The sequence below is a fragment of the Nicotiana attenuata genome, unplaced genomic scaffold, assembly GCF_001879085.1.
Source record: "Nicotiana attenuata strain UT unplaced genomic scaffold, NIATTr2, whole genome shotgun sequence".
Lineage (NCBI taxonomy): Eukaryota > Viridiplantae > Streptophyta > Magnoliopsida > Solanales > Solanaceae > Nicotiana > Nicotiana attenuata.
The window spans coordinates 49,533-63,605 of NW_017674921.1; the positions used below are offsets into that span (position 1 = coordinate 49,533).

The 14,073-nt window shown below is 38.5% G+C and overlaps 1 protein-coding gene across 2 annotated transcripts; it reads left to right on the forward strand.

The window, feature by feature from the left end:
- The first annotated feature begins 8,994 nt into the window (after nucleotides 1–8,994).
- LOC109219449 (1,4-dihydroxy-2-naphthoyl-CoA synthase, peroxisomal-like) lies at nucleotides 8,995–12,691 on the forward strand. Of its 2 annotated transcripts, XM_019383908.1 has the most exons (9): nucleotides 8,995–9,430; nucleotides 9,944–10,066; nucleotides 10,634–10,735; nucleotides 10,917–10,955; nucleotides 11,062–11,160; nucleotides 11,464–11,511; nucleotides 11,668–11,763; nucleotides 11,993–12,115; nucleotides 12,357–12,691. In XM_019383908.1, exons 1-9 carry the CDS (start codon nucleotides 9,155–9,157, stop codon nucleotides 12,471–12,473), a joined length of 1,023 nt encoding a protein of 340 aa, XP_019239453.1. In that variant the 5' UTR covers nucleotides 8,995–9,154; the 3' UTR covers nucleotides 12,474–12,691. The 2 variants fall into 2 exon arrangements, with proteins under 2 accessions (XP_019239453.1, XP_019239454.1); XM_019383909.1 differs by lacking the exon at nucleotides 9,944–10,066.
- The last annotated feature ends 1,382 nt before the right edge of the window (nucleotides 12,692–14,073 follow it).

Consider the following 14,073-nt stretch of genomic DNA (forward strand, 5'->3'; position numbering starts at 1 on the left):
ATTGGAGAAATCAACCTTTGTTTGCAGATGGGCCCGACTTGGTTTGATGTTGAATTTCAAGTATTGGACATATCCGCCACATACAATATGTTGTTGGGACAACCTTGGATACATGTTGCTAGAGCCGTAGCTTCTACGCTACACTAGGCCGTGAAGTTCGAATAAAATCATCAGGAAGTGATCATTCATGAAGACGGAAGTAATCCCATTTACACCTATCAAACCGTTCCGGTTGTCGAGAATAGAAGGAAGTTAGGTGGAGAGACGTACCACCGCATCAAGCGCGCTAATGCAATCGAGAAAGACAGGTGGTGGAGCAATAAGATTGAAAGCAGAGTATTATGGACAAGGAATGAACCTGGTAAAGGTCTCAGCAAGAATCTCCAGGGTATCACTAAGCCAATACAACCAAAACGTCACGGCACAACCTTTGGACTTGAATACCAGTACACCTGGCAGGAGTACGATGATTGGTCGCCGCCATGGCATGGTCCCTATTACCCTCTTGAACAGCCAAGACGTTTCAACAGACTAACGTGATATGGGGATCTAAAGAAGATGAGGCTTTAGTTGGCCTAAGGAATCTGTTTCTGGATGATGAAGACATGGACTACAATGCAATAGTTGAGGAGGAGGAGGAGGAAGACCTTACCATTCGGATCATGGAGAAAGGAGCCATTCTCAAAAATTGGACTACTACATCATCCCGGGCCCGTTGAGTTCCTCGGTAGCCTGGCAATAAGCATGATCTATTTTTAGCAATTTTAAGCATTTAAGACATTTGCAGTATTCTGTTTTAGGCGCATTTTTTTTTGAAATAATTGCTCAAATCATCAAGCCGTACTTGTTTTAACATTTCCAGATTTATCTAATGCATTGCTATTTTAGTATTTATTATTATCCTTTACATTTTTTTCTCTACAACACTATTATTACTTATCCTGATAAACCGACAACTGTGACATGTAATGAGACAACGCAACATATGGATAGTGATTCAGAGGAAATAGAAGAAGAAGATATAATCCCTAAGGAAATTGTCAGAGAGTTGGAAAATTTTGAGAACAAGCCCAAGTCAAAATTGGACGATACCGAGATAGTCAATTTGGGTGTTTCTGAAACAGTCAAAGAAACTCACATAAGTATTTACCTGTCACCGTCAGAGAAAGAAGAGTACACCCGTTTCCTAAAAGAATATGAAAATATGTTTGCATGGTCTTATGATGATATGACCGGGTTGAGCACATCTATTGTAGCTCATAAATTACCTACCAATCCAATGTGTCTGCCTCTAAAGCAGAAATCAGAAAGTTCAAGCCTGATATGAGTCTGAATATCAAAGAAAAAGTCACCAAGAAGATCAAAGCTAAGGTTCTTAGAGTGGTCCAATACCCTACTTGGTTGGCTAACATCGTGCCAGTTTCGAAGAAAGATGGGAAGGTCAGAGTATGTGTCGACCATCGAGATTTAAACAAAGCAAGTCCCAAAGATGATTTCCCGTTACCCAATATACACATACTGATCGACAACTGTGCCAAGCATGAACTCCAATCCTATGTGGATTGCTTCGCTGGATACCATCAAAGCTGGATGGATGAGGAAGATGCCGAGAAAACACCCTTTATCACTCCATGGGGGATGTATTGCTATAAAATGATGCCGTTTGGCCTGAAGAATGCTGGAGCCACTTACATGAGAGCTATGACGACCATTTTTCTCCAGAGCTTCCAACAAAAAGGTCAGACCCACACAGTTCACACCGGGTCAACAGGTGCTGAAGCGAATCTTTCCACATAAAGATGAAGCCAAAGGGAAATTTTCACCTAATTGGCAAGGGCCTTACATCGTTCATCGAGTACTAACAGGAGGAGTACTCATACTTGCAGAAATAGATGGAGGAATTTGGCCTAAACCTATCAATTCAGACGCAGTCAAAAGATACTATTCTTAGATTGTTTACACTTCTTCATTTAATGTAACTGAACTACGCTTGACCTGATTCCCATTTAAGAGGGGATACGTATGCAACCCTGTGGGTTCGGTCACATCTCAATAAAATTTTCATTTTTCCCACAACCAGAAATTGGGGCAGAATTTTGAGGACCCTCAAAATTCCGGAGCAAGTCCAACCGACGTCATCATATGCAAGACAATCAGATAATCAATTAAGTAACTGGGGCATAATTTTGAGGAGGACCCTCAAAATTCCGGAGCAAGTCCAGCAAACTTCGTCATATGCAAAACAGTTAAAGAAACGCTTCTTAAACTGGGGAAGAATTTTGAGGAGGACCCTTAAAATTCTAATGCAAAGAAGTCGCAATGTCTCTAAAGTGTCGCAGTCATTGGTTCATTTAATTTGCTCGATATCGTAAACTACTATGTTTTGAAATGACTATGTCTATCAAATGCATGCATACTTTTCGAAAACTTTATTTCTATGGTAGCCAGATGTTACCCAGGGTAACTCGAACAGGATCTCCAAAGCAAAGAAAACAAAGCAAGCAGGCAAAGACATGAACCAACCTTACCCGCAAAACTCACGATTTTTCTTTGGATGCAGGCACAATGAACATGACAGGAGAATTCGCAAGTATACACGTACCAAAATAACTATCTTCATAATGGAAAGGCTGCCAAACTCAAATATCTTTCCAGATAAGAAAGTACTCTACCACTACTTATTATCTGTTCACTACATGAGGCTAAGCCCTGCCTCCTCAATTGCATAAGGCTAAGCACTACCTTCCATTGCATGAGACTAAGCATTGTCTCCCCATTTTGCATGAGGCTAAGCCATGCCTCCTCAATTGCATAAGGCTAAGCACTTCCTTCCCTTACATCGAGACTAAGCATTGTCTCCCCATTTTTCATGAGGCTAAGCCCTGCCTCCTCAATTGCATAAGGCTAAGCACTGCCTTCCCTTGCATCGAAACTAAGCATTGTCTCCCCATTTTGCATGAGGCTAAGCACTGCCTCCTCAATTGCATAAGGCTAAGCACTGCCTTCCCTTGCACCGAGACTAAGCATTATCTCCCCATTTTGCATGAGGCTAAGCCATGCCTTATCAATTGCATAAGGCTAAGCACTGCCATCCATTGCATGAGACTAAGTGTTGTCTCCTCTTCTTGCATAAGGCTAAGCCCTGCCTTCCTAATTGCATAAGTCTAAGCACTGTCTTCCATTGCATGAGACTAAGCACTGTCTCCTCTTCTTCCATGAGGCTAAGCCCTGCCTCCCTAATTGCATAAGGCTTAGCTCTGCCTTTCCTTGCACGAGACTAAGCATCATCTCCCATTTTGCATGAGGCGAAGCATTGCCTCCCCAATTGCATAGGGCTAAGCTCTGCCTTTCCTTGCATGAGACTAAGCATCGTCTCCCATTTTGCATGAGGCTAAGCATTGCCTCCCCAAATTGCATAAGGCTAAGCTCTGCCTTTCCTTGCACGAGACTAAGCATTGTCTCTCCTTGCATAACCACAAATGCTGCGCTGTTCAAAACCTTGCATTATTCTCTTCTCTCGGGGCTAAGCTCTGCCCCTCGACCTTACACAGGACTAAGCTCAATCTTGTTTCATCTCAAGCATCATGTCTTTGCATCTCATGGGCTGAAGCATAGCCAAATTTTCTGAAGGCGTCATAGTCCGAAGGCATCATCCTCATAGCCGGAAGACACCATGTCATGGCTCTGAGGATCTCTCAATATTGCACATCATTATTCAAAGGCGTTATGGTTCAGAGGCACAATTCTCATGGCCCGAGAACATCATTTCATGGCCTGCCTATCCCTTATCTCACGATTCATGGCCCAAGACGTCATGGTCTAACGACATCATCCTCACCGTCCGAAGACAATCTTCATGGTCCAAAGGGAATTTGCATCATATTTAAATTCCCGGAATAGCCTATATATATTTGCGTGCATCGTGTTTTAAGTTTTTGCAGGTAATCCAGGAAATAACCATTCTTCAAACAGGAGCAATCTTCACTCCGGTTTCCGCTCAATCACTCCCACTCTGCCGTTATTTCAAACGTAACCGACTCCCATCAATTACTCGCTTTTACTCTATAACCGTTCAGATATCTACCCTGTGATACATCCATAACATCTCAAATTCACATTTATGACTTCACATAAATTCATCCTATACTATCATACTCAAAAGAACCCTTTCCGAAACACACGACCACTCCCTATAACAACGCCATCGGTTTCGTTCACCGTTGGATTCAGAACTACACATGGCCTGATTCCTATAAAACCGGGGTTATGTAGGGAGCTCAGAGACCAGGGTGCGGCCTATATTTTTCAAAACACCCAATTCGGTCAAAATCGGTCATCATTTGTTTATCTGACAACTCTTTCATCCTTCCCGAGTAAAGAGGGGCATCTGTTGATACCCAATTTTTCCCTCATATTTTTCCAATTTGTATATATGTATATATACACTTTCAAAATAGTGCACATGCATCATCATTTGATTTACAAGTATGCACAAGTATTTCTCATAATTTTCCATAATTTTTAAAAGCTTTAAATCAATTTATTTCTGTATTTTATTATATAAATATCCAATAATTATCCTTCGTATTATTTTTATGATGATTTAATCATCCAAAATTTATCATTTATTCCAACATAATGTTTTTTTTCAGTGCATTTTTATAATTACATTTGCATTTTTAAGGCTAAACTACACATTTTGCAATAATATCCCATATGTACTTATGATTATATTATATGCAAAAAATAACCTTCTATATTTTTATAGTGTTACATAATTGTTTTAAATCATTTTTATGCACAAATAATATTTTTGTTATTTATTTGTTATTTTTATAAATTATTTTATTTAATAAATTGGGTATTTAAAATCTGGCCCCAATTTTTCAATTAATTTCGGACCCAAACATACCCAATTACCCAAAGTCCAATACCCTGGCCCAATTACCCTTACCCATTTAATAACCCGACCCAACCCTGCCTAAATCCCAGCCGTTGATCAAAAATGATCAACAGCTAATAAACAACCCCTCCCTTTCCTTATATCTCCACCCCCAAACCTTAACCCTCATTTCCCAAATCCGTCGTCTCTATTTCCCTCCTGTGATGAACCCTAACCCCGCCGCCTCACTAAAATCCCCCAAATCTCGTTCCTAATGGGATTCTTTCCCCATTCACTTACCATTTCGGTATTTTTCCTTTATTTGGTTACAGAATAACTTAGGTACTTGGTAGGTACCCCACTTTGATTCTGGCCAAATCAATGTTTACCTCTTGAATCTGGATGACTTTGAGTCCAAACACGTTATTTTGTAACATGTAAGCCCGATTTGTTCGTATCTTGCTCAACCCTAAAGGTTAGGGTTTCAAATTCTCTTTAATACGAACCTAAATTGGTTCGAGTTTTTATTTTGAGTATTATTTCGTCTATATTCACTCTATTATGCGTGAACCTGCCTATTTCTATTGATTTCTTTTACTGGCCCTAAAAATAGGGTTTCAGATCTTCTCTAATTAAACCAAATCTGGTTCCATTCTGTGTTTCTTTCGGAATAATCTCCTATCTATGTTCGTTTTATGCAAATATGTGATTCTTTGCTTTATTTTCTGCCGATTTTGCGGTTTACCCAAATTAGGTTTTCAGACCTTTTTTTACCGAACCAAATCTGGTTCGACTCTGTGTTTCTCTTGAATAGTTTCCTGTCCATGTTCATCTTTAAACGTTGTGTGATTATTGTGTCCTTATTTCTCTGCCGATTTTGTGTGATTTACCTAAAACTAGGGTTTCGAATTTACCTTTCCTTACTGATTTGGATGCCTGAATTAATTATTTTTCATATTGTGTGTTTAGTTTTCCGCACTAACTCCTCCCCACTTCCCTTTAAAAAAAGACCAGAGGTTCTGAGTTCGAAAATCTTTCACTACTATAACAAAAGTTGTATGCTCTTACTCTTTTGAATAATCTTGTTCCGTGTTTTGATTCCTGACCGGATGAAAGCCAAGGCCAGAAATCTCCAAGTTCTTGCTTCTGTTTGGTGATATTTACTACACTGTTGGATTTCTTCTTCCCTGTTTCATCTTAACTGGTGAGTTATTAGACCCTCTATCATTTCATTATGATTAGTTGCTCAATGTGTTACTACGATTAGACTATGTTATCCTAAATGCTATTACTTGTAGTTTGAGACATGTTTGAACCTTATTTGTAGTTGAGTAATGAAATCCTGCTTAACTCTATATTATTGATAACTATCTCTCGAAGTTAAGTTATGAACCTGCTTGTAAGTATGCTCTTATGCCTTTCCTGTGGATTGATTGACTAGGTATAGATGTCTTCCTTAATAGTATAACAACTCTGCTTTGAGTACATTATAATGTGGCATGTTTAACTCTGTTCTTACTGTGTTATGACACCTCTTGTAATTGCCTTAATCAATTTTAACATGCCCTGACCTATCTTTAATTAATGTAATTCCTCCCTATGACACTAGTGTTTGTACTTAGTCTAATCTGGACTCCCTGTTATCACTATGAATCTTCTTATGAACCTGCCTTGTTAGTATGTGACTGAGTTTAATTCCTAAAACTTGATTAGGTATGCTTAGGTTCAAACATGTCTACTACTTGTTTGTATATGTTCAGTATGTGATTCTGTCCTTAAGTGGATTCCCTAACCCATTCTACTCCCTCCTACTCCTTTACTATCTAATCCTTTTGAATCCTCATTCTTAGCCGGCTGAAAGCCAAGGCTATTTAGGTTCTGTCCTCTGACCTCCCTAGTGTGAGCACTGCTCAGGGTCCATGTGAGACCCTTGTGAACTCTGACACACTAGGACTTGGTCCCTAGTCTTCTCTTGAACTGCTTCAGATCAATCTCTCTAGTGTGAGCACTGCCCTAGGTTCTTGAAGCTCTTGGGAACTCTGACACGCTAGGGATGTGGGTTCTGTATGCTCAGCATTGATATATGGGTGAATCATTCCACAACTGGTTATGTTGTATGAACATGGGTTTTGGAGCTATTGTGAGTTGAAGGCCTGGCCTGTCCAGGTGTAATTGGGGCCTGCTGTAGGCTCCCTATTGTTTACTCACTTTGTAATTCATTACATTAATTTCTGGTCTGTAATAATTATTTTGTAATAACAATTCTGGGGTGTTAGTGAAATTGGGAAGGGTTTCTTATTTTTTGGCAATAAAAGTTGGGTAGAAATCCAACCTATAGGTCCAACAATGTGTTATTATATGTAATGTGTTAGAAATCCTGCCTATAGGTCTAACAGTGTGCTATTATATGTGATGTGTTAGAAATCATGCCTATAGGTACCTTATTATGTTTAATCATCCTATACGGGCAACCATGCCTATAGACTTAATGCTTGGTTCTATTATGTTTTGCTTTGCTAGAAACCATGCCTATAGGAAATGGTGTGATCCAACATGTGTGCAAAATGCCTGTTTCCATACTGTTCTGTTCAAATACTAGAGATCATGCCTATAGGATCTAAAACTGGATCAAATTGTAGAATGCACGTTACAGGCCTGAATTTGTTTAATTATCAGTTCTGCCCGAGTTTCCAAATACTGTGCTGTTACCCTCACTAGAAAACATGCTTATAGAATTCAAACAAATAATTCTGGATCTGTTTCTGTGACCTGCCACTGTCTACTATCGCATAAAACACCTAGATACCATGCTAATAGGCTTAATCGTATTATCAGTAGGCAAACTTATGTAGGTTCTACTTATCGGAATAAGAAACTGATTTTATACATGACTGTTTGTTTGTTCATTCAATATCACATAGATATCCTGCCTATAGGATTCTGAAATTAATAAAATCTGTCAATGTTAACCACTTTGGCGTGCATTTGATGTCTAAATGTGGAGGCTAACTCGAGCCTCTACTTGTTTCTATTTGAAAGTCCTAACTGTTTTGTTTGTCGCTTAGTATTTTTCCATTCTGAGCAGCCTAAGTTAAAGTCTAGAACCACCCTGAGATAGAGGTCCAAATGTCTCCTGGACCATAGGCATGGGACGGGTAGTGCACGCATAGGACACGACTTAGAATTGACTAGTGCGATTTAAGTAAACAACTTAAAGATAGTAATTGGGTAGCAGGAGATAATAGTCTCTGCCCGCTGAATAATATGAGTAACACCCCATCTCGAGGGAGTTACAACGTATTATTTATGTTGCACGGGATGATCCTTTAGGCTAAAAAAAACTTAGGACCCCCTCCCCTTTGTCTTTCAATTTTTTATTCACGCTTAGTAATTCCTTGTTCCTTAGCTTTGATCACATAGACTAATTCATATAATTGAGTTCGGCCGGGACCCACAGTTGTGGACCTCGAATAGTGCCTAACACCTTATCTTCGAGGTAATTTCGAGCTCTTACCCGATTTTTGGTGATGCAAACTGGTCAAACAAAGTTATTTGCAAATAGGTGCCCTAACGCACCTTAATCCGTTAGGTGGCGACTCTCTCTTTTAATACCCTTTCATTTAAAAAAGTTGTCACACGTCGAAACCCGATTTCGCGAGAAAAAGGGGCGCGACAACTACTGCGGAAAAAGAAAACTTTTCTTATTCAACACTATACTTAGGTGCTAATGTAACACGTACCTAATTCAGTTTTAATTGAAAATACTAGGTTGTCAAACTCACATGGGATATCAAAAATGTATACTGTACTATTGATGTTACTACTGTGGAAAAAGAAAACTTTGCTTATTCAACACAATACCTAGGTGCTAATGTAACAGGTACCTAATTTAGTTTTAATTGAAAATACTAGGTTGCCAAACTCACATGGGCTATTAAAAATGTATACTGTACGTATTGATGTTACTACTGTGGAAAAAGAAAACTTTGCTTATTCAACACTATATCTAGGTGCTAATGTAACAGGTACCTAGTTCAGTTTTAATTGAAAATACTAGGTTGCCAAACTCACATACTATTAAAAATGTATATTGTACATAGGATTGCCATTGCCATTTTGGCTCCAAAAAATCTGACAAAACCCAATTATCTTATCTCAATGAATCAAAAACACCCCCATCAACTGATCATATATTTTCAACTACATAACACACGAAAAATCACCTAGAAAACAACATTTTTTTTTATTTGTTATTGTTCTGAAGCTTTAACAATGTCAAGAATGTCAGAGAAGGATCTTAACACCATGAGAAGGAGAATGGCATCAGTTGCAAACCATCTTTTGCCTGCTTTTTCTTCTTCTTCTTCTTCAGCTCAACATGTTGTTTCTTCAATTGGGTGTAGCTCTTCCATTAATGATACTTACCACAGAGTTCATGGTGAAGTCCCAACCCACGCGCCCCATTGGAGACTCATTCCTTGTGATGAGAATGGAAAGGATTTTACTGATATCATTTATGAGAAAGCTGTTGCTGAACCCATTGCTAAGGTTTTTTTCCTTTTAATTTTTAAATTTGTTTTTGTGAATTCATTTAAAAAAAAAAAAGTTACCTACTTTGTTTTGTGGATAATGTTTATTGACTGGTTAGGACCCTTCTTTGCAATTTTACCGGAGGAAACTGAATAGTATGCTTCAAGAATGTGAATTTGAGATATTTTAAGTTCATTTAAGGTGGGAAATTAAGTAAATTAAATCTAATCACCTCGTTCCAATTTATGTGGCACCGTTCGAGAGGCGCAAATTTTTTAAAAAAAAATGAAGACTCCTGAAATTTATGGTCTGAAACAAGTTGACATTAATCATCTCATTAAGGGTAACATGAAAATTTAAAGTTAAATTATTTCATAGAAATATAACATTCTTTCTCGGACACACTAAAAAGAAAAGTGTGCCACATACTATTAGTACTTGGGGATGACCTGAATTGATAATGTAAGAAACTCAGAGGCTGGAATGCTGGAGCTTTAGTTTAACTCATGTTGTTCACCTTTCATCTCGTAGATAACCATCAATAGACCGGATAGAAGAAATGCTTTACGACCAAACACCATTAAAGAGCTTATTCGTGCATTTAACGATGCCAGGGATGACGGATCAGTGGGAGTCATCATCCTCACAGGAAAGGTAAGTATGAAGAAAAAAAGCATATCATGTACAAACTCAAATAACTATGCAATTCAAAGTTAGTGAAATGATATCAGTTTCTCATATTGAGTATCAAGTATTCACTTCCAGCCTGCCATGTGATAATACTTAGTGACTGAGATGAAAGACTGTAAATTGATTTCCTTGTGAATGTACATCAAACAAGTTTGTGTTTGAACTCCTAATTGTTATGGAATTTGTTGTCGACTAGAACTGACCCCTTCTAGTGATGGTTTTGCTTCTTTGCTATGCATTTGGACTAACTGCTCTTTTGATTTGCTTCATTATCTTCTGTTCGAATCATCTACTTATAGGTAATCCTATAGTGAAACTCCTAACTGGTTTTGCAGAGTCTTTTCCTTTTCCCGGACGAGATATCAAGTTTGACTTGCCCTTTTGGCTTATTTTGTTGGAATAAATAAATAAGAAAACCTTTTTTATGCCCTATGAAATCACTTTCTAGATTTCTTTTTATAGTGTGTTAACTTCAGTAGACTGTAAATTAGTTGTGCCATATGCTTTGTTCTCAAGAATGACTTGATGCAGGGTACAAAGGCATTTTCTAGTGGTGGTGATCAGGCAGTGAGAAGTAAGCATGGTTATGCTGATTTTGAAAGTTTTGGTCGCCTCAATGTTTTAGATTTACAGGTAACCTAATCTGTCATCTTCTTTAAGTTATTTCAAAACATTTTTTTCCTTAAATAGATAGATAGTTTTAGGACTATAAACAAATAAAAGGAAACTGATATTAAGTTTTTGATGTATCACATTCTTAGCTTCACTTGATGTATTTTTTGAGTTTACCTTATTCTTCATCTTTCCTGCGTAGGTGCAAATTCGCCGTCTTCCAAAACCAGTAATCGCAATGGTAAGGATCTCTTTCTTTCTTCTGTTAAGTGCTTTAATTTTGTGACCCCGTTTATCACATAATTCAATTATCTTCGGATATCTCTTTTGCTTTTCTTGCGACTAAGGTTGCAGGTTATGCTGTTGGAGGCGGACACATCTTGCATATGGTTTGCGATCTAACAATTGCAGCAGACAATGCTATATTTGGTCACTCAGGCCCAAAGGTGCTTTTATCAGTGACATCATTTTTCCATGTGTACGTGAGAATACATATATTAGTAAATCAGTAAATGAGCATGTATTCAAGTACTGTTTGGAATAAAGCGATGTTCTATGTTGAATGAATATCCCAGCTTATTTACAAAGTCAATTGACTTCTTGTTATTCCTATAGCCTTCTTGACTTTATTCTTATTCTTTTTCCTTTGTGTTACACTTTGAGGCCCTTTCTGCACGAATAATCTACATAAAGTTAAAATCCGATGCCAGGCATGGATTCATGAGATCTGATTCTTTTGCAAATTGCAGGTAGGGAGTTTTGATGCTGGTTATGGAAGTTCAATTATGTCTCGTTTGGTGAGCATCTAAACATGGTTTTTCCTTTATGGATAACAGATTGGTCTTTTTATTTTCATGTTGATCAAGTATTGGTGTAAAAACAAGCAAAGTGCACCTCAATCATAATTAAGTAATCTCATTCATATTGGCTTATATCGTTTGCTGGCTGAACAGGTTGGGCCGAAAAAAGCTCGTGAAATGTGGTTTTTGACAAGGTTCTACACAGCCTCTGAAGCAGAGAAAATGGGACTTGTGAATACTGTTGTTCCAGTGAGTATATCGACTGATACTACTTCCTTAACCTTAGAGCTACCATAAGTGTAACAACCATAGGGAAGTGCTTAGAATCTACACCACAACACACTCATCAATTAGCTCAAAATTATACTCCTCGTGACATATCTATAGGTCCCCTTAAAGCTTAGAGAAAGGTTTTACTTCCTCCGTCATAGGAAATGCATTGGAGTTTTCTAATGCAATGTCTTGTTTCCTTTCACAGTTAGATAAGTTGGAAACAGAAACAATAAAATGGTGTAGAGAGATCTTAAGAAATAGTCCTACAGCAATACGGGTGCTAAAATCGGCTCTCAATGCAGTTGATGATGGACATGCTGGACTTCAGGTATATTCAACATCAAATATTTTCCACTTTTCCCTTATATTTCAAAATGTTCTCATATTAGAGCTAGCAAACTTTACCCAGTTATTTTACTTTTCGTTTTCCTTAGCCGCTACTCTATGCATTTCTCTTTTCATTGTATAAAGCAAAGCACAGAACATAAATCTCCATAATTCTGGAAATATCGAGATTTATGGAACTGAAGAAGCCAAATACTCATTTTCTTTCTTTAAAATTATCTCAGGGGCTTGGGGGAGATGCCACTCTTCTATTTTATGGAACTGAAGAAGGCAGCGAAGGCAAGAATGCATATAATGAACGTAGACGACCAGATTTCTCAAAGTTTCCCCGGCTGCCTTGAGTTTCCACTGTTCTTGTTATCTGTTAGTACATTCCTTATGATGATGTACTAATTACGCCATACTAATAAAATTTTCTTTTTATTTGCTTATTCGTATCGAAATTATTTGGAATAAAACAGTCCAAATGGAGTGACAGGTATTGAGGATTCATGTAACCAATCTCAACTTACTCGGGGTAAGCTGTAGTTTGTCATATAGGAATGCTGATTCGATTGGAGACCCGCGCAGTTTGTGACTGGCAAATGAATTTTGGACTCAGCTCTTTGTCTCACAAATAAACTACAGTACCTACAAGATTGAGACTTCTCATTTTATCCAAAAGCTACATTACACAAATAAGGCTGTGATCACCAACCAGATTGTTTACCATAAAATTCGAGTAACAATTAAACTTATATTTTGGTTTTAAGGATATGTGATTTAAATCAATGCCAATTGATAAATAAGGAATAATATAGATAAATTAGAGAATAAAATAAGTCAAACCAGTATGCTAACCATATTTCAACCTCGACTTGTGGTAGTCTCAAGGTGTGGTAATAGGAATCGCAAATGATAAAGCAACTCTGATGAACAGTAAGCGAAATAGCAAGAAAGTAATAAATTTATATACTCTTATCGGTGGACAATGACCCTTACAAATGAATGGGATCCCTCTTTATATAATAGGGGAGTCCTAAATAATGTATACTTCTAATTATAGTAAGAATTCATATTAACATCTAATTAACCGCTGCGGATCGATCCATTCCGAGATTCACGCCACGATTCTCGATCAACTGCGGATATCTCGCCTTTTCCATTAGCGAGCTACGCCAGTGTCACTCGAAGTCTGCCTCTCTCCGGTCCGCAATCGAGGTCGACCTCGCCATCCTAGCTCTTCGACGTGACATTCCTATCTCGACCAAAGAATGAAATCGGGTAGCCCCGATTTCCACCGTATACAGATAGTCCCCTCGTTTCTTAGAGTAAAACGATAAGAAATGACTTGAGCTTTCGATTTTTCGGAGACCCTGATAATGATGTCATCCTCGTGACGTAAGCGATCGAAGTGATCGAAACGTCCTGTCAGTACAGTTCCCCAAACCATTAATGATTGCCAGTGACGGCAGGCCACTAGTACCACCGAACCGTCGCAGTGAACCTATAAATTCAGGCTCTTTGGTTGAAATCAAACTTTACTTTCGCCTCCACCAAATTTTCTAAGTTACTTACTCTCTCTATCTCTTTTCTTTCACCACCCACTGAATCAACTTAGTTAGTACTAAAAAATACCAATTTTCTTCTCTTTCCGCTTCCGTCTACCTGAATCAATGGCGAAAACTTCCAAGACCGTCCCGCAAAAGGAGAAAGCTTTTTCCTCTTCTTCCCGGCCGGCCGGTCACAAAACACCGGTGGAGCCGCTCCCTCACGAGTACGTTCCCGGCCCTTGTGTCTTAAAAAACGACTTCAAAGTCGAGAACCCTCCATCGGTCCCTGGCCGATGTGAACACGTATCGAGATATATCTGCTGGATAACGGCGAAACATCTCGAGGCGGTGAAGAGAGATTGTAACTGGGGGGGCGAGCTCATGGTACAGATCCCCGCTCCCGAAGAGA